Genomic DNA, 19840 nt, shown 5'->3' with positions numbered 1-19840 from the left:
CAGCGTCCCACTTTCTTCAGGTTTATCCTCTGCCCAGTATCATTTCCCGCCTGCGATGTGATCCCAGTGTAAAGCTGTTGGACTGTGTTTGGAATAAAACAAACTCACTGAGTAAAGATGTACTTACAGGAAATATTCTGTCTGCAAACAAAAGAGCAATATAAAAGCAAGCTTGTTGCATGCATCCTTGAAAAGACGCCTCTCTGGTCACTGTGTTCATCGAAATCTATCTTTATTATTAATAAATAGTTTTTTTTTATTTTTTGCAAAACTGCACAACTTTCATGCGTATTATAGGAGCATAAAACCCACACGTCTTGAATGTCTTCATGAGTGAATTCAGATCTTTTAACAACTCAGTGATCGAACACAAGCCAAAATGATTAAGATGTTCTGCCTTGCCTCGTTCTGTCAGTGTCAAAATAATCATGTTTTGCCCAAAAAAAAACCCAGGAGGAGCCGTCTGAGTGAAGGAAGGAGTCCGGTGAGGTAGAGAGAAAGGTGAGAAAATCTGCTTGTGGAGGGAAGCAGGTCAGACACAGGACTCTCGTGGTGAGGACAGCCGGTCGTGACCTGAAACTACGGAAATGACCAAACGAGCAGCTTGTGCACGTTTCAGAAATGCCGGCAGCTGTAACAGAATCCTTCCTCGTGGACAGGATCTCGGTTCCTCGTCGGTATGCGGTGGTTAAACAGTGTTGCTGATAATAAAAGAAGCTTTTCTAAGGTAAATGAAGCAGGCGTGACCATTTCTCATTCAAATATTGCACAGAAAAGACCAGAAAACATCGTCAGATTTGCATAAGTGATGTGTTTCTCCGCTCCAGCATTCCACCACATGGAAGAAGAGCTAGGACAAGCAGAAGACATTCCTCGTCTCTGTTGAATCTCCCCTCCCTTCCAGAGCTGAGTTAGTTTTACAGGTTCAGTCGTGGAAGCTGACAGGAGGCACTGTGGAACCCAGGACGGGCAGAACTCGGCTTCAGCCCTTCAGACAGTATGTGAGCTTTTCAAATTCCCGTTGTTGCTGCCGCCCTTGGCTCTGGAGCTGCGGCCCGTCCCGTTCCCGTCGTCCTCCTCGTCCGTGTCCAGCTGCTCGTCTTTCTTCTTGATGTAGCGCTCGTAGAGCACCATGACGACGCCCATCACCCAGGCCGACACCGTGCCGGCCGCGAAGATGACGAAGCCGATGACCACGAAGAACAGGTAGTCCCAGGAGCCCAGCGTCTGGTGGCAGAGCGTCCGCAGCTGGACGCCCACCTCGCCCAGGCGGCGGCCCTGCATGTCGGCCGGGGACCCGCACACCGTCTGGCCCTCGTCTGCCCCGGGAGACACAAGGAGACAACGGATCCGGTCAGTAAATACCGCACTGCGGTCAATGTTGTCGAGAGCAAAACGTATAGAAATGGATCAGCTCAGGCTTTTCTCTTTGCTTTAAAGCTGTTCATCTCACCAATAAATATTCAGGAAAACTCAAATGCAGGAAAACGCATGGAGATCAAAACGTTGCCTCCTTTATCAGAATACTACGAGGCTTCTGGAGCTTCCTGTGTGGCAGAGCCTTGGGTTGATGCAGCATTAAACTGCAAATAAAATCAGGGATGAATTATTCAAACTCTCTTTCTTTCCTGCTCAGGATTAGAGAGTGACTTGGGCCTTTGTGCCTGAAACCACAGATAATAAGGTTTCTCATCATCACGCATTTGGTATGACTACAACTAAGACCTTGCAAAAATTCCACAAATCCTAGGAAAATGTTGACTTCCCTCTCTTTCAGAGGACTGGATGGATGTTCTGTGATTTCAAAGGGCCCATCAGTCAAAGTTAAATATGATGGGTTGCTGGCCGTGCTGCAGCTGACAGGGAGGCATTTTTCAGGAAGTAATCCTGTGGGTTGACTCTGCCTTTCGTTACTGTGAGCAGAAACCGAGAACAACAGCGCGCCGCCGTTTCCACACAGCCACTGGTTTTAATTGGCTTTTTTTTCCAGAGCTCCTGGGCTCGAGGGGAATTCCCACTGGGACAGATCAAAAGGCTTGAAAGTTTCTTCACGGGAACATTTTCATGTTACCCTAGTTTTGCACCAGCGGAATTAAAATACACTGGTTCTGTTTATCTGGCTTTAAATATGCAGCGGCGGCGCATAGATGAGAATGACAAATATATCAGGACAATATTTTAGATAAATATCAATCATCTCAGGCTGTGAACCCATTAATGAACACAGTATTCCTGCTTTTGTGTATTTGTTGATTCTCGATGATAATGTGTCGCTACATTTTGTCTGAGTTACACACACAGTAACGGTTAACCCACAGCGTTTCCGCCTCATGAGAGGGAAATAAAACTTGTTTGTCCAAAACTTTCCTGAGCATCAACAGTCTGTTCTCAACGTGTCCATCATGGTTTCCTGTCACGTCACAGAAACTCAGGAAATGTATAAAATTTAGATTACTTACTTTCTCAGAAACTGTGACCTTCACCCCATTAAACGGCTGATCAGCTGTTTCGGACCACAGAGACAAACACACCAGCACTGTCCGACGGGGGACAGTGGCTGGTTTCAGAACGGGACGCCGTCACACAGCGTGTGTGTGTGTGTGTGTGTGTGTGTGTGTGTGTGTGTGTGTGTGTGTGTGGGAGGTGTGAGGATGTTGTGGCTGTTCACTGGCTCTCCCCCCCGCACTACCCAGGCTCTGGTTTGGTGAATTTCTCACTTTGTTAAATTGCCGCTGTCTTGTCTTTCAGCCGTCAATCACCCGGTCCGTAAAACAAAACGGAAAAGCTGTTTGGTGTTGGCAGAGAGGATTTGGCAAATGAATTAAACTGGTGCGGCCCACATACTCAGCCAGCATTGTTACAACAAATAAGATCCAAATACACATTCCCTCACGTTTTCGCCTATCTTTATTTAATTTAATTATCCAACCACTGCTTTCACCCACTGACACCAGGTTTCATGGCTTCTGGCACTTTCTTCTTGATTCTATCAATTTCAGCTGGAAATCTTTTAACATTCATCCTCCTGTTTGAAACATTTCCTGAACTGATCCCCTTCTTCATCCTGCCATCGCTCACAGGCAGCCGGGATAAGTGGAGTTGTTTTTATGATGCAACTATATAAAACTAGCTCACCTGTTTTTGCATCCATTTAGATAATTTAACAACATATTTATTATTTCTTTTAAACTTTATCATCAAGGCTTTCTAATGTTTCTGTTTATTATCTGAACATTAACATCGGAATTCCTTTTTTAGATGTTATTTGCCATGAAACATTTTACACAGGACACATTTATCAATTAATGGAACATTTTGAATATCTTAAGGAAAAGGCAAATGTATTATATTTATAGGACCTCAATAATAATAATAATGAATATGTTCAAAGTTACTGAAAAGACTAGATTAATGATGTTTCCGTTGGGATAATAATAAGGACATAATCAATGTCCTTGCTTCAGTTTTCAGCTCTGTTCCCAGTTATTGGGTTGTGCAATCTTTGACAGCAGTGACAGAGGTTCTTCTTGATAAAAGCACATCCAGCTGAAGTCCTGTGTCTGAACTACCAGTAAATCTGATCAGAGCTTTACTGCGTCGGCTCCTCTCTTGAGTTTTACACACAAAAAAAAGATGGATTTGTGTTTTTGACCATCTCTGATATAAATGACCTTTTCTCCTGTTTGACTGCTTTGATTTTTCTTGAAGCTCTCTGATTAAATGACTCCTCAGTGTTTTCTTTTGTGTGAAAGGCTGAAACATTACGTGAGCACATTATTTTGCGACATTACAAAGTTCATATCATCTGAAAGTCTCTCTTTGCACAATAACCCTGCAGGGAAAATCCCTCATTATGCTGAGCTTGACTTTTTTTTCTTCCATGAATAAAACAAAACCAACACAAGCTGTTCCACGGATGATATGAGTGTATATCTGGATGTGTGTGTGTGCGTGTGTGTGTGTGTAGTATTGTCCTACAGGCTCTCTCTTTTATAGACATCCTGAGTTGCTTCATGAATGCCTTTGTTGCTGGTTTGAATGAGACGAAAACAGGAAAAGAAAAACTCGCAGCTATGCAGAGCAGGCTGTTTGAATCTGGGCTGTGAGCTGTTTTCCAGTCGGTTAACGTTCGGCTACCTGCTACCTGTGGGAGGTGTGATATGACAGCAGGTGAGAGGGCTCAGCTGGTGGCTTTCAATCAATCGCTTCGCAATTCGGTTTAACAGGATGACGGAAGCGCACGTTGACTAATATTTTATTCAGTCTAGAGTCTAAATCTCTGTTCGCATCCTCAGAAAATCTCCTCTGATGTGAAAATGAGCCTCAGAACGCGTCTCTGAGCCGAGTCTGCTCTGATCCTCTCAGGCTGCTGCCACGCCACGCTCAGCGACCACTAATGCACACACGTGCGCGCCGTCCCCTCCCCGCTTTCCACTCCTTATCTGTGTCTTTGCAGAGTCGGTTGACGTGCACGTGCGCACGTGTACGTGCATGACAGACAGAAGGAAACCCTCCTGGCTTAAGCCTCCACATCTCCCCACAGAGCGGGCTTTCCCTCTCACCTCCCCCATCCGCTGCGCTCTATTTCCAGACGCCTCCTTATATAACAGCTGAGAGAGTGCTAATCTAGCCAGGGAGGCGAGACAGAGGAGAATCTGTTGGTTCCTTCCCGCAGCTTTATTCCTCCCGCTCCCTCTTCTCTGTTTGCTTCGCCGGCTCGCTGTTGATGCGTTCCCTAAACTGAAGAGACAAGCGAGTCATGTTGCATGGGCCAGGTGAGACCCGGACGGGGGGATAACAAGGCCGCATGGAGAGACGCCGCTCGCAGCCAAACAACCGCCTCCACGCAAACGTAGCTCCTCTTCCCCGTCACGTCGGGCGCCGCTCCCCCGAGCACCGAGCCAGCGCTTCAGCTGAGACGGCTGAAGGCCGAAATTAGTCAAATGTGGCTTTTTAACCGTGTGTTTGTCCAATATCGCTTGAAGGACATTGTAAGGAGGACCGAGGTTTTGTCTGTGCACTTGTCACATTGACAAAATATGAGCAGAGTGTGTGTGTGTGTACGTGGGGTGGAGAATGTGTGTATCCGTGAGTCCTTCTCCCTCGCTGGCAGCTGTCACTGCAAGAGGCTCCACTCCAAATTAAGCCAGACAAAAGGCGAGGAGCAGCAGGAAAATAGGACAGCTCTTGCAGGACTTGTTTTGGACTCCGCCTAAGCTTCACAGGGACCCTAGCAGACTTGTGTGTGTGTGTGTGTGTGAGTGTGTGTGTGAGTGTGTGTGTAGGGGGGGAATGCCTCCTTAGTAAGCGTGGCAGTTGCATTATAGCAGTGGTGTCAGAATTATGACTGGCTTCACGCTCGCTAAGACACACTATAAATAGCAGCCGGCCTTCTGCATGGTGACACTTCCGCACCCATCGGCCAGGCAACAACTCCCGAGCAAGACAGATTACCGAACATCAGACCGACAGCGATGAAACAAAGGGATCGATATTTCATGGAGCAATATGATCCATTAATCACCTGCAGCGCGGCGTGGCTGTCGCCCAGCAGGAGACACACTGATCAGTCATTTCCAGACAAAACTCTCGTTTCCCTCAAAAGCTGCAGAAGGCAGAGCTGAGTAAACCGACGGAGCTGCTTCAGGAAGAAGAATGGAGCGGCTCTGTGCTAACGATCCTCTTTCCGTCTTAGTTATCTGATCGCCTGCCTGCTGCCAGGCTCCGTCACCTGCGGCTGAAAACTGAGAAAGGAGCAGACTTTACAGACTTTACTCCACCGCGCACGGCCGGGCCGCTTCACCTGGGGATATCTCACATGCAACACATCTCTGTCGATACAGATGAAGCTCATAGCTGTTAGTGTTGTCTCAGTTGTGTGATCCCTTTGCATACACTTGAAAAGACATGAAGTCATTCTTCCCTTGAAGGATCTTCACTGTTGTTACTTCTGACCTTGTTTTTGTTTGGGTTTTTTTTTATCCTTTCTTTCTGTTTGATCTTTCTTTCACATGAATTATTGACAGCTGTTCTGTCAGGCTGAACGACAACAACCCAGCAACGAGGCTGTCAACAGGTTGCCAGCAGGCCCAGGTAACCTGAACACCTGAAGCTGTTCTGACTGTACAGGCAGCAGGACTCACACAGACTTTTTCTTCAAATATTACAAAGGTTCAGGCTTGAAAAATCCCTTCTAACTGCATAAAAGTGTAAACAGCCAGGATTAATGTGAGCTTTGTGGACAGAAAAGGCTGTGAAAGCCTGGCAGGTCAAAGGTCATTTACAGGCTATTTCAAATAGCCATCCAGTATGAGTGGGTAATTTATACACGCACTCACCAGATGAAGTTATTTAAATAATTATCTAATCTGTTTCTTTCCTCTACTTCCTCACTTTGCTGCTATTGCAGCTGTAAACTCTTCAGGGTGAACTTCCTGTCACTGTGGTGCTTTTTTCCATCATTTTTTAATGGACACGGGTCATTTATCTCCTCACTCTCCAGCATAAAGGTCACTCGTTTACGTAACTGGACCTTATCTAATAATTAATAACTGGAGCAGCGGGTCCCCTGCTGCTCTCCGTCCAACTGCGGCTCGTGCCAAAAAAACAAAAGGTCATGCTCCGACGGTTCCCACAACTTGACACTGTGAATGAAACAGAGGAGACGGTGGACTGAGACCTTGGAACTTGAAGCCCTCCAGGTGGACCCACAGGCACAGGTCCTCGTTGTCGCACTCGCAGCTCCACGGGTTCCCGCTGAGCCCCACGGAGCGCAGCGCGGGCAGCGCGAGCAGGGAGGAGATGTTCAGCGCCGTCAGGTTGTTCCGGCTCACGTCGAGCACCTGAAGGGCCCAGTTCTCGGCGAACGCGTCCGCGTGGATCTCGGAGAGCCCCGGGTTGTCCGTCATCCTCAGCATCACCAGGCTGGCCAGGGGACCAAACGTCCGGTCCTCGATGCGCATCAGGGTGTTGAAGGACAGGTCCAGGTAGGCCAGCTTGCGGAGATTCCCAAAAGTGGACTCGGATATCTCCGTCAGCGAGTTGTTGCTGCAGTCCAGGTACACCAGGTCGGAGAGGTAGTTGAGCGCGAGAGGCGGCAGCTCCACGATCCGGTTGTTGGAGATGATGAGCTGCCGCGTGGCCAGCGGCAAGTTGACGGGGAAGGTCGTCAGGTGCTGCCCGGCGCACTGGACCACCAGCTGGTCGTCGCAAACGCACCTGTCGGGACAGCCGGAGGAGAGCACCGGGGACGGGGCGACCTCCGCGACCAGCAGCAGCACAGCTATGAGCCGCAGGGGTTGCGCGCTTGGCTGCGGGGCAAGACGCATGACACCGCAGAGGGCTTCATCGACCCCGTTAGGACGGAGTCAGACGCGGTCACATCCTCCATCGATCCATCTTCGCCGAGTTGTCCGTCCCAGAAATGCTTTCCACCGAGGTCAAACCAAAACGCTCGCGCGCCCGCGGCAACTTCTCGCGCGTAATGTCTCAATTCATCCCGTCCTTTGGTTCTTGATCCAGCGCGCGCATCCACTGAGTGTCGAGCCTGGCAGCCGGATAGTCACCATGCCGCTTCACATGCGATCAGTATTTGATGTGATCGCGGCGCTTCTCGTGCTGTAACGTCCTCTCGAGCTGCGCTGCGCGCGATGATCACGGTCAGTTGTTCCACTACATCCTCTCGCTTCTGGAAACTGACTCTAAATGAGGGGTGGAGAGTGTGTGTGTGTGTGTGTGTGGGGTGGGGGGGGGGGGGTGCTCTGGGAGGGGGTGGGCTGCTGTGGAGTGATCTCGCGGTCTGGAGTGAGCTGGAGGAAGAGAGGAAGAGGTCTGGTAACGCAAGACCGACATTAAACATTGAAGCATAACCCGACCACCGTGGACGCCTTGAGGTGAGCCGTCATGCTTCAGCTGCTGACCCTCTGGTTACAGCTACACGTGTCTCAGGTGTGATTATGTGTAAAAGATTTATACTTGAGAAAAGATGTGGAGATGTCTCCTCGTGGGCGTGTGCGCCTCGTGTCAGCCTGCCTGAGGATGGGAAGGGATCAGGGACAATGACAACACTGCGATGAGAAAGGGAATCCCAGTCAGCCAAACCCCCTTATGGACGTGCCATGAGAGTTTCCACAGTAAAGACAGACCACAGCCTGTGCAGCTGCTCCAGCAGGGGACGGGACCAGAGGAGATGGGACAGGGTCGTCTCAGGCAGCGGTTGTTTTCTCCTCTCTCCAGTCTCAGTGTGAGTCCTCCTGAGTCTATTCTTGGTTCTCTGTGTAGGTGTTGAAGTGCTGAATCAGACTCGGCGTGATGGAGGAGGAAGAGGAGGAGGAGGAGGAGGAGGATGAGGAGGACAGATGTGCCACTGACAGTCTGTGAAAGAAACTAGCCCGGCCGACAGTCAGCAGCCCAGCGCGCGCTGACCACGCTCTCAGAATAGAGCTGGGCCCTCTGAGTCAGAGCCAGAGGCCTGGGTTTAACTGATGCTGCTCTCACCTGCCATGCATGTGGACTGAACTCATCCTCACAGCTGTTCTGTCATTCAGTGACTGTAGGAGGACATCTAGTGACACTACTTGGTAATAATGTTCCATGGAGCCACGCACGAGCTCCCTCTTCTTTTTTTCTGGTGTGTTTTGTGTTGTAAGGGTTGTGTAAAAATCTGGGATCAGGGCCTTACGGGTATATGTATAATGGTGACCGTGTGGCACAAAATAAGCAGCAAAGTATGTCTCACCCATACGGTCGGTCGTATTGTGCAAATCTGGAGGATTTTAAAGGAAGATTGTAAAAATGATGTGAAGGTAAAGAATGCAAAATTATGGCCGAATCTTCACTAAGACAATGATTTATTCATAAATACTAAAAACAAAGAGTCATTTCAGCATCTTAGAGTAAAAGGCTTCAGAACCTATAGACTCACAACCCTACTGGCCGATGCATTGTTCAGTCTTCATTATTACCCATGAGATTATTTTGTTAGAGAAAACTTAATTCAGATCCATTTTTCCATAACCAATATCACATCTGATAGTTTGTTTGTTAAAGCAGTTGTACAATAATCACCTTTGATTCCCTGTTGGTGATGTGTACTCTTCTCAACATTCATTCTCCATCAGCAAAATATTCTGTCAAGAAAAGGTGATATTATTCCTGCTTTGATGCAAGAACTTGATTCTAAGACAGTCATGCATTCCGATCTAGACTGATTATTCTTTTTGAAGGAGTTTATACAAAGACAACAAATATATGTCGTGGCTATTTTCTCCTAAACTGACACACCGTATTGAAATGAGATAAATCCAGTTCCATTCAACAGCAGCCTGTCCTGCTAATGTCCCTGCTGACGGCAGGCAGAGTGGCTCCACTTGGCTTGATGTGTGGTTCAGAAAACGGCGTGCAGGCCGGTCACATCTTTGTGAGGGCATGTGGTTCGGCTGCTCTCACTCCAGCCAGAGGAATGTGTCCTCTGGCTCCGGGCCTCGGTGTTGTACGCTGGCCTGCCGACATGACTTGCTGGGCTCTCAAAGGAGCAGAGGGTCACTGATGTAACCGGAGCTGCAGCGGCGCCTGAAACGCTCAGGGAAAATACCCAGTAAGGACGGACCAAACAGCAGTAGAAGATATCACAAACAACAGCAGGTTAGAGATTTACTGACAGGGAAACCACGGCTAAAACAAAGCTTTATATCGCTTTACATACTGACTTTATTGTCTCACCAGCTGAAAACAGGAAACTAACAGGTGTATCTTTTATCTTTTATCTCTATATATACTATAAAGCAGGGGCGCTCAATCCTGTTCCTGGAGAGCCACTATCCAGCTTGTTTTAGTTCTCGCCCTGCTTTAACACACCTGAATGTAATGACAGGCTCATCATTGTGTTTTGTTAGGTGCTTGGCGATGACACAATAATTGGATTCAGGTGTGTTGAAGCAGGGAGAGAACTAAAACATGCTGGATAGGGGCTCTCCAGGAACAGGATTGAGCACCCCTGCTATAAAGGATGGCAGATTGTCATTTACAATACAGTTCATACATGGTCATACAGTGCATCTGCAGTATTATTTTAGCCTGCATCTTCCACGTTGCAGTGATTGATTTGAGTTGCAGATACTAAATTTAAAGAAATTCAATGCTTATTCATCTACATGTGTAAGTCAGAGGCAAAAATCAAGTATTCACTGTCAGCTGTTCTTGAAGTTTATAGGAGTGGATCCGGAATTCATGTAAACTACATTATTGCAGGTACATTTTTTCACCTCTGGAATAAACTGCTCTATAATATCCAGGACTGATGCATGTTTTCAGTATAACTTTGCATTAATATGCAAATAAAGACAAGATATGCTGACACAATCAGTACGTTTGCTTTTAATTTAGCATTTCTCTGCTAAGTGTTCTCGAGGGGCACATAGAGATATCTGAATAGGAGGTGGGTGGAGGGCATGGGGGAGCTGCTTGGGGCTTCAATTAGGGAAGATCCAAAAATAATAAAAAATGAAGGCTTCCGCTATACATTTTCAGAAAAGTTTACTTTTTCCACTGTCAACATTAATATTGTCGAAGGCATGCCCACTTGTTTGCATCGTTCTCTTAAACACCATTATTTATGGCACTTGGTAAACAATTCAACAGAATCCTGAACAGATAAAGTGGTGGAAAATATTCAACAGGACTTATCACTTTGTAATAAGTGAAAACGTACAAAAGGTTACTCAAAGTTAAATAAAGGACAATTGATTTTCACCTCCTTCTCAAATCGCCTTCATTTCCTGCAATTTTAATCAATTATTGACAAGAATCGGAATCAATACCAAGTGAGGAGGCACATAAGGTGACCAATCAGAAGACAGGGAGGTTGTCCTGCTTCATGCGTCTTATCTATGTTGTGTAATATTTTAAGTTCAGGATAAAAATGAGATTTCCTGTCAAAATACAGTTCAGGATGTGAGGAAATGAGGTACACAGCGAAAAGTGAAGCATCTGACTGCTGAAGTTCAGTTTTCTGTTTACATGGTGACCAGGGCAACGTGCGTCGGTCCAGCCGCACGGCGCATGTGCGGCATGGATCAGGAACAAAAACTTCCTGAAAGCATTTAAACTGCATCAGAAACTGCAAACACGCCTAAAGCTTGGATTGTAGCACCACATCCAGGAGTTCGTGGGATTCGAGCGTGGAGCGTGCGCAGCAGCGCGGCTGTGCGCAGTGAGCCCATCCCGGTCAGTCCGCTTTAAACGGGGTGAACCGAGGAGACGCGGGACAATCCACCCTGCTCTAATGACCCCAACCTTTAGCACACATCGCTCATAAAACCTCCAGGTAGCAGACGGTCTGCAGCCGTCGTCACGCCTCCATTCATTTACGTTACGTAAGTCTTTACGCACACGCACGTACGGAGTCGTGCAGGAAAGTTCGGTGCGGTCGGTTGCGGTGTTTCCAGCAGAACCTTGCTACAGAAGCTCGGACCTTTACGGTAAGCCCATGTCGTGTGTGGATGCAGATATGTTTCATACATGCGCGCTTCCAGCCTGCCTCTACGTGGACGCGCGTCGCGCTGCTTTATCCTCATGTGACCTTTAGTGGAAAATGCGTCCTTGCGCTGCGCTGCTGCTGCTGCTGCTGCTGCTGCGCATTTCCACTCGTTTTTTGCAGTAGTTTTCAAGTTCGTGTGTCCTTCCAGGTTTGTCAGGATGGTTGTGCTTTCCAAGGAGTACGGCTATGTGGTGTTAACCGGCGTCGCCAGCATGATCATGGTTGGACATTTGGCCGTTAAAGTCGGCAAAGCCCGGAAGAAGTACAACGTGCTCGTGAGTGGGACTTCTCCAATAATTCTCCTCCTTGAGTTTCATTGTGAAAGGGTTTCTTCCGCAATTAAACCTGCTGTCTGCCTCGCAGTATCCTCGGATGTACAGCGATGACCCGGAGACTGGCCACATTTTCAACTGTATCCAGCGGGCGCATCAGAACACGTAAATATCTCCAGCATTCTGATAAAATAAGGCAGGAATTTACAGTAAGCTTCATCAGTGCAGGAGAAGGTTTGGACATCAACATGAAAAATAAAGTTCAATTAAAGGATGAAGTGATGGGAGTGAGAATGACAGTCACAGCGTGCAGGCCTGACTGTCAGGCTTCATTCTTTCTATTTTTTGTTAAATCTGAGACTGTTTTGTGGACAGAATTGGAGTCTCTGGGTTTTAAACCACACTCGCAACTGAAATCAGAAGGCTTATATTTGGATCTTAGGCTTGATAAATAAATAAGTTGGAGTTATTTGAAACCATAATGGTGTAAAATCTTTTTCCTGCGGCTAGCCAGACATTCAGATACACGACGTTTCGGTGGCACCACAGTGAAGCTGCCTCTATTTGAAGTAGGTGTGACTGCAACAAAGATTTTCCAGTTTGAAAGTAGAACCGGTTCAGTCTGGCCTGCATGTTACTCTTCCTCCAAGTCTTCGTATTGTTTGGCTCAGGAGGCAGCTGGAAAGTCAAGAATCGCTTCAAATCTCCACATAATCTTTGTTATTCATGACTCAATAAATCATTGTCACGGCATCCATGAGAGAGCAGGTGAAAGTGAACCTTTGTCTCACCAGCCTGGAGTTTTACCCCGCCTTCCTCTTCTGCCTGGCTGTCGGCGGGATCCACTGTCCGGTAACTCGCCGCTCTCACCGCCTCACTTCTGGGATTTGGATCTTGCCACTAGTGAGTGTAATCCTTGATCTGTGTGTTGTAGCGTCTGACGAGTGGCCTTGGAGCCGTGTGGATCGTCGGCAGGGAAGTGTACGCACATGGCTACTCCACCGGCGGTGAGGAAATGTTTGTTACCGGTACATTTTCTGCTTCTGCTGAGTGGACTGTGCAGCTCATCGGTTTTTCTCCATTCTTCTCACCCAGATCCTAAGAAGAGGATGAGGGGAGCGTTTGGGAATTTGGCTTTCTTTGGAATGATGCTGACCACGCTCAACTTCGGCCGGAACCTGCTGGGCTGGACCGGGCCGCATATGAGACACTTCGGCTGCGGCCAGTCTGCCTAAAGGCGGCGGAGGCGTCAGACCGGGCTCCCTCAGTCCTCCCCAGAACCACGGCCATTAAAAACATCGTGCAGACAGGACAGCTGACCTTTGACCAGACTAACAGCTCAGTCAGAAGTTCGTTGTTTTGTAGTCGAGCTGTTTCACTCATGTGGCGTTCGTCCAGATCAGCATCACACACAGCAGCTCAAAGTAGAATTAACGGTTGGTTCCATGAGGAAAGTAGCCTTCGTTTGATGGACTTAGTGAGAAATGATCACCTTCTATTTTGCACTCAAGCTGAAAAATGTAATGTTTTGTACAAGAAGCGATTAACTGACAGTGGTTAGATCTGATGCTTTTGTCAATTAAACTTTTACATTATCCCAACCATGAATTAAGTTTTTTTTTTTTTTTACTTACAGGTTTGTTTCTATATAAAGATTCTGAATGATCAAAGCGCAGCCCGGAGCATGATAATGTCAGCAGCGGCATGTGGGCGAAAGGAGTGGCGTCGTCCGAGCCTGGCATTTGTTCAGTCTTTAACGCTCGTCTTCACTGGCGAAGGAAGACTGTCAGGCTGAAAACGTCACGGCAGTTTAATCATGTTGGGACAGAAGAAAGCGGCTTTTTGTGGAGGTTACGATACGACACAGCGTTAAAGCTGCTGCAGTGAAACTGCACATTAAACCTGGGGCCTGATGACGGTTTCTGTTTTATTATCAAACAGGAAATCTTCAAATCATTACATCTTTACATCTCAAAGACACAATACTGTTTCCACTCGATACACAAAGAACCATAGGTTTTAAAGGAGTTAGTTACAGCACACTTGCATGACACTTCACCGAATACAGACACAGTTCTGAATCTGCTGCTGCTTGTAAATCTCTCAGCTTAACGTGCGACAGGAGCTGTCAAAAAATGTGAGTTTTGCATCGTATTTAAATGACCTGTGTGACAGGTGTGTGGATCCTCTTGAGGGGAAAGAAAAATGATGGTATTGATTTCATTCGAGTCAAATTACCTGCAATCGTGAATTATGATTTAGTTAAATTGAAAAGAAAGCTTGGTAAAGGGAGTAAGGCCTCTTTCACAGATGATCAACCTCTTTTAACCTGTGTGGCTATGATTTAAATACCAAGCGAAATACCTCTTAATCGCAGTGTTTTGCAGTAAAAAGGCATCAGGGTGGCTGTAGCATCTTTCAGTCTTCAGGAGTCTGGTCTCACACCATTCAGATCATTTTTATCTTGTTAAAATATCATGACAGCTCGTTTGATCTCCATAAACTTCTCTTAATCCAGCAAAGATAGAGTTTGATGATTATTGGACCTGCTGAACTGCCAGTGGAAAATAATCTATATCCTTATTTTCACAGACTGTCAGATGATAGTTTAGCCACCAATGTAAAGAAAGAGACTCAAATAATTTTGTTTAACTTAAATCACAATTCAACATAGTGCATTCATTCAGGTCTCTGAGCCGTTCGTTTAAGACAGCGACGATGTCAAGAGGTCCACTGTAACGTCCACCTCTTCGCCGTCAACCTTGTTTTATGTGCTTGACTTTTAAAAATCGGCAAAATGAGCAATTTGCATCACTTTTATCAAACTTTTGATTTTATTGTTTAGAATGACACTGCGTGGCTTTTTAAAAGAGCCTATAAGTGACACTGTTTTGGCTGCTTTATAGTCCTGTGATGAGCTGGCCACCCATCCAGTGGGAGAAACTGTGAAGCAAACCGACTTTTACAGTCTGAAATTTGAAGCATCCATCCATCCATCTGACTGCAGAGAAAGGCAGGGTGACCAGGAACACATTCACTGGAGCTATTAGAGTCACCAAATCACCTGGAAGGCCTGCTTCTGCCCTGAGAAAAGGTTCCAGCTCTGACTGCTCGCTGAGTAAATACTGTGTTTTAAACTCGATGCATTTGGAAATAGGTTTTAATGTCACTTGCTGGTTGTATTTTGACAGGAAGAATATCTATTCCTCAATGCACAAACTCTTTTTTCATTAAACGAGGTTGTTTTCATATTTTATCTTGGGTCAGTTCTTAAAAAGGCAACCTGAAAGGAAGTTCCATGTGAGTATATGTACGATATATGTACATAAAATATATCGTATATGTACATAAAAGCTACGTAGAAAAGCTTCTTACTGTTCACCAAACAAGCCTTGTGTAAGCGAGGTAACTAATGCTAGAAGGCGTGAAGGGAAGTGTTTTTGTTGCCTCTGCAGGTTCTGGATGTGAAGGAGAAGTGTTCAGCCAGCAAATCCCACACACTGCCGATTGAACAATTCCCCATATCAGAGTTTCTTCAGTGCAGCAGAGTCAGATTTATCAAACACCATTTGTTGCAGACGGCAAAAACCAAGTTCAAAATGTCTACAGGACCACCTGACCATGGTGATTTACGAGCCTAAAAACACAGGAAGCCACACATTAAAGGCTGAATATTTTCAGTTGGTTATTAAAATGAAGCAGCTGAATGAGAGACCTGTGCTGTAAGAGGACCGGCGGTGGGAGAGTCGACTCTCAATGGGGCCTTGGCTTTAAGACAATATGTGTGACCTGGCATTTAGCTTAAAAAGTGCAGTTCACTCACATTTGGTCACCTCAGGCATCATAACTAAACCCCTCTATGGCCACTCTGCCACCTTCCCAAGAACTGAAGAGAAGTTATTCTGTCTTCCTGATAACCTTGATCCACATTACCTCAGGAGTCCCCTAGGGGGCAGTGTGACCCTTCATGCCACATTAAAGTGCTGCAGGCAGGGATGCAGAGGCACCTGACTCAGTCCCGGGAGGGGCAGAGGAGAGGAGGTCTGACCTCTGAGCAGCTCCAGGACTTTAAAGGGGAATGTGGAAGAAAGCTGAAGTTCTCTGACGAGTCTCGCTTGAAGAAGCTTCCAGAAACCGATCAGGGACCCTCAGCTCTCAGTTACTGAACCAGGAGGGGGGACCCGGCTGCTCTCAGGCAAAGAGGTGTTTCTCTGATCCAAAGTGAGTTTCCCTGGTGTTCGATGAGCCTCTGGTCAGCGAGCGGCGGCTGCATCAGTATGAGTGTCTGGACAGCGGCGTGTCCTCCATCAGATCGTCCTGCAGGACACCAGCAAAACAAACAACACTTCTTAAAGCCATTGAGAACGATTAGCAATCCATTCAGCAGATGCCGCACAAATCTTATCAAAACATAGAAATAATAACAACCTGATAAGAACTTAGATGTCTAAAGTTTCTTGTTGGAATAACATGAAGCTCAAGGTATTTCACAACATGTTCCTGATTATTTCATCTAATCTGTCCTTGTGTGGTCCGATAAAGCCTAAAGGGAAGGAAGGGTTCCGCTTCTATTTCTTCTCTGCTCTTACTTTTATCCTGTCAAGCATGATTTATCCTTGAGTTGAAGGCTTAACGTGACGCCACAGCAGTCATCGCACAGCCTGGAGCCGCTTCCTGACAGAGATTCAGATCCACCCGGAGCAGCGTTCAGGCGCTGACCGCCGGCGCTCACCATGGGCAGGTCCTGCAGCCGGTGGAACTCTGGGTGGTTCGTCCGCTGCCTGAACTTGAGGAACAGGACGACGAAGACGATGGCCGTGCTGACGATGAAGACTGACAGCAGGCCGGCCAGCAGGGGGTCCAGACGGGACCTGGAGTCGTGGTGGGACGTCTTCAGCTCTGCAGCAAACAGATGGTCGAACAAGTTGCTGTACAGACGCAGTGGTTCGGTTTCAGAAGCTGACAGTGTGTCCTCTGACCTTCATCCCCAACATTGAGTTCAGACGGGCCCTCGTGGTGCGTTGGCCCCGCAGGGGCCGGGCCGGGGGCCGGGGTCTGAGGCCGCCCGGTGGTCTGCCGGCTGCCTGTGGAGGAGGATCCTGACCCCGGCGGTGCGGTGGAGGCGGGAGCCGCCGAGCTCGCGTCCGTCCCCGCACGGGCTGGCTGAGATGAAACGGCGGCGAGGGAGACGGCGGTCAGCGGCGCCGAGCCGTCAGGAGTGGAGACGAACCGCGGAGAGGTGGGGAGGGGTCCGGATGAAAGGCCCTCTGCAGCAGCTGGAGGCGAGGGTGTGAGCACAGAGCCGCATCACATCAAAACGCTGCAGAGAATCTTCAAAGACAGCGAAGCCCGGAGGTCACTCTGAACACATCAACAAGCCCCCCCCACGCACACACACACACACACACACACACACACACTCAGGACTGTGTTACCAGTAAGACTAGCCTCAGCATCCAAATGCTTTAAATTTAGTGACGGTAAAAATAGAAGCCAGAGTGTAACTCAGACCCGTCGAATGAAAACTGCTGCCTGTTTTTGTTTTGGTCCGAAGTGAAGATTTTTTTTTCTCATTTAAAAGTCAAACGCATGAATGAGTGAATGAATGAATGACCTTTTGCAGCAGACTTTCTGCCTGTGCTGGAGTTCTGTGAACACTGGGAGGCTGGTAAACATGTATGTAGGTTCAGTAAAGCTCTCTTCGGGATGCAGGGCCGCCGTGTGACGCTGAATAAAGGCAGACGGCTCGAAGCGTCCCGTCCTCGTGGTGTTTTGTCTCCCAGCGTCTCAGATGAGATACTTGAGGAGGACGTTTTGTCTTCACGTCCCTCAGGGTCACGGTGACTCGATACGGACGGGTCGTGTCGGGCTGGTATTTCTGTGTCGTCTTCATTTTTCCCACATGTTTCACTACTTTTACACAGGTTTTGCTGTAATACTATATTTTGACCTATTCTTACCTTTTAAATACCAAACTTCAAGGGTTAGGGTCAGGGAAATAAACAGCTGTTGTAGCAGTTTTCATAACAAATATCCTGTTTCTTAAATAACTTTCAGAATTAATGTTATTTTGGTGGTCTGATGTTGAAGTAGACAAAAGTAGACGAAATGGGAATGTTTGCCCAAAAGGTAGTAGACGAACTGGGAGTAGACGAAATGGGAGTTTTGGTGTAGACGAAATGGGAATTTCAGACGAACTGGGAGTAGACGAAATGGCCATAAACCTTGCAGACAGCCAGCATTCATTTATCGGGGTCAGTAAACAGACGGAGGTGCTGAAGACTGGATGGAACATAAGAGGCAGAAACATTCGTACCTGGAGAAGACGCAGCGTCCGCGGCGCTGCTGGTGGCGGCGGGGCCGTCTGTCGGTGCTGCAGAGCTCCAGGTTGTGAATATGGTGTTTTCCTGACTGTCGGAGGTTGAGGGGAGCGTCTCTTGCGACTGAGGAGTCCCAGCGGCGCTTTCAGTCAACATTTCCTTCTCGCCTGCCAGATCATGTTTCCACTGCGGGGCCTCGGTCCCTGGATCCTGTGTCGGGTCAGGAGGTGCTGAAGAGCCAGTGTGGCTCGGCGACGGCGAGGCGGCTGCAGTGGAACCGGGAGGTAGAACGCTGCTCGGACCTTGGACAGGAAAACAAGTCCTGCTTCAGAAAGGAGTCTGAGTCTCTCATCATAAAAAAGTTACAGGCAGACGGTCAACCCATGGTGTACTTCTGAGTGTCCATCCGCAGACGGACTGTTCAGAATACTTTCTCTTAGTGCTTCTAACATTTTCTTAAAACCTGAGACACATTTTAAGAGTCTTTATCACACCTTTTTGGGTTTAGTGGTCAGAAAAAAATAATTCTTATTCCAAAGTGACAAGCTGATTAAAGCAGAATCCATCCTGTTCAGGTTTACACACACACACACACACACACACACACACACACACACACACACACACACACACACACACACACACACACACACACACACACACACACACACTACAGTTAATATGACATGCAAGATTTTAGACTTAAGGAGGAAAATAGAGAACCCTGCCAGGGAATACACACCAACTCCACACATTAAGGCCTCTGACTGGACTCGGATCAGGGACTTGTTGCTGTGAGGCAACAACCACTGCGCCACCATGCACATGGTTCAGGAATCAGTCTTGAACCATGTTTTTCACATAATGATCATCTGTGTCAGCTCACTGTCTAACAAAGGAATTACTGAATGATCAGCTGGAGGCGCTGAAACGCATCATTATCTTTTACTGGATTTACTGAGGAATTAAACTCATTTATATATAAATTCATTTAGAAATGCTGGTTGCTGCTTGCCTGAACTTGGTGGACAGGCGTTATGGTGAAACAGGTAAATGTGTCGAGAATGAAACAAAAAGCACATCCTGCTGAGGCGCCGAGTCACAGATCGCGTCAAGAGCAGATCCTCGGATGGTTTAACGGTGATTAAACGCCTCCCGCGGCCCCGAATCAACTTCCCGGCACATCGATCGCGCATCGTGCCGAATCCAGACCGAGCCCAGCTCGCGTCAGCAGGATGTCCAGTCGCGCCGCCTTACCTCCCGCACGCGAGGAGCCGGTAAGGACCACGAGCACGCCGAGCACCACATTCATTCCAGATTTCATCTCATCAGCTTCAGCGCCGCAGATCGCGATGAACCGGAGTGAGGGCTCTCCGCGCCGCTCCGGTCTCTAGCCGTGGGCTTGTTTCCGTTACGTGATTTGACAGGGAACATCACCAGCGCTAAAAATATCCTGAGGGAGTCGGGCAGAAGAGGGGCCGGGGTGGGGCGCGCTCGGCGCGGCGCCAGACCTCCGGGCAGACCCACGCGACTTCATTTATTCATTTCCTCAAGAGCAAAAGGCGCCAGTGAAGGATCTGCAGGTTCACGCTTCACCTCCCCTCTCCCTCTCTGTCTCTCTGTCTCTTTTTTAAACCATCTCTGCTCCTAATTGCAGGAGTTTGCGGTCGGTGCTGCTCCGCTGCTCCAATCAGACGCCAGTGCGTCAGCGG

The 19840-nt window shown here is 47.7% G+C and overlaps 3 protein-coding genes across 3 annotated transcripts; 1 reads left to right on the top strand and 2 right to left on the bottom strand.

Moving 5' to 3' along the window:
- Window positions 1–457: 457 nt before the first annotated feature.
- Window positions 458–7671, bottom strand: LOC115405678 (leucine-rich repeat-containing protein 52-like). The gene is made up of 2 exons (XM_030115331.1): window positions 6680–7671; window positions 458–1319 (listed from the first exon to the last, which is right to left on the bottom strand). Exons 1-2 carry the CDS (start codon window positions 7326–7328, stop codon window positions 991–993), a joined length of 978 nt encoding a protein of 325 aa, XP_029971191.1. The 5' UTR covers window positions 7329–7671; the 3' UTR covers window positions 458–990.
- A 3414-nt stretch (window positions 7672–11085) lies between these two features.
- On the top strand, window positions 11086–13426 carry mgst3a (microsomal glutathione S-transferase 3a). The gene is made up of 6 exons (XM_030115334.1): window positions 11086–11477; window positions 11685–11811; window positions 11900–11973; window positions 12603–12660; window positions 12743–12815; window positions 12904–13426. Exons 2-6 carry the CDS (start codon window positions 11695–11697, stop codon window positions 13041–13043), a joined length of 462 nt encoding a protein of 153 aa, XP_029971194.1. The 5' UTR covers window positions 11086–11477; window positions 11685–11694; the 3' UTR covers window positions 13044–13426.
- Window positions 13427–13736: 310 nt separating this feature from the next.
- Window positions 13737–19625, bottom strand: LOC115405679 (mucin-1-like). The gene is made up of 5 exons (XM_030115333.1): window positions 19386–19625; window positions 18125–18430; window positions 16788–17084; window positions 16541–16707; window positions 13737–16125 (listed from the first exon to the last, which is right to left on the bottom strand). The coding sequence occupies exons 1-5, from the start codon at window positions 19450–19452 to the stop codon at window positions 16081–16083; spliced, it is 882 nt and encodes a 293-aa protein (XP_029971193.1). The 5' UTR covers window positions 19453–19625; the 3' UTR covers window positions 13737–16080.
- Window positions 19626–19840: the final 215 nt, after the last annotated feature.

This window comes from Salarias fasciatus, chromosome 18 (genome assembly GCF_902148845.1).
Source record: "Salarias fasciatus chromosome 18, fSalaFa1.1, whole genome shotgun sequence".
NCBI classification, from domain to species: Eukaryota; Metazoa; Chordata; class Actinopteri; order Blenniiformes; family Blenniidae; genus Salarias; species Salarias fasciatus.
The sequence above is the reverse complement of the archived record's forward strand: the minus strand, read 5'-3'. Positions and strand labels throughout refer to the sequence as shown.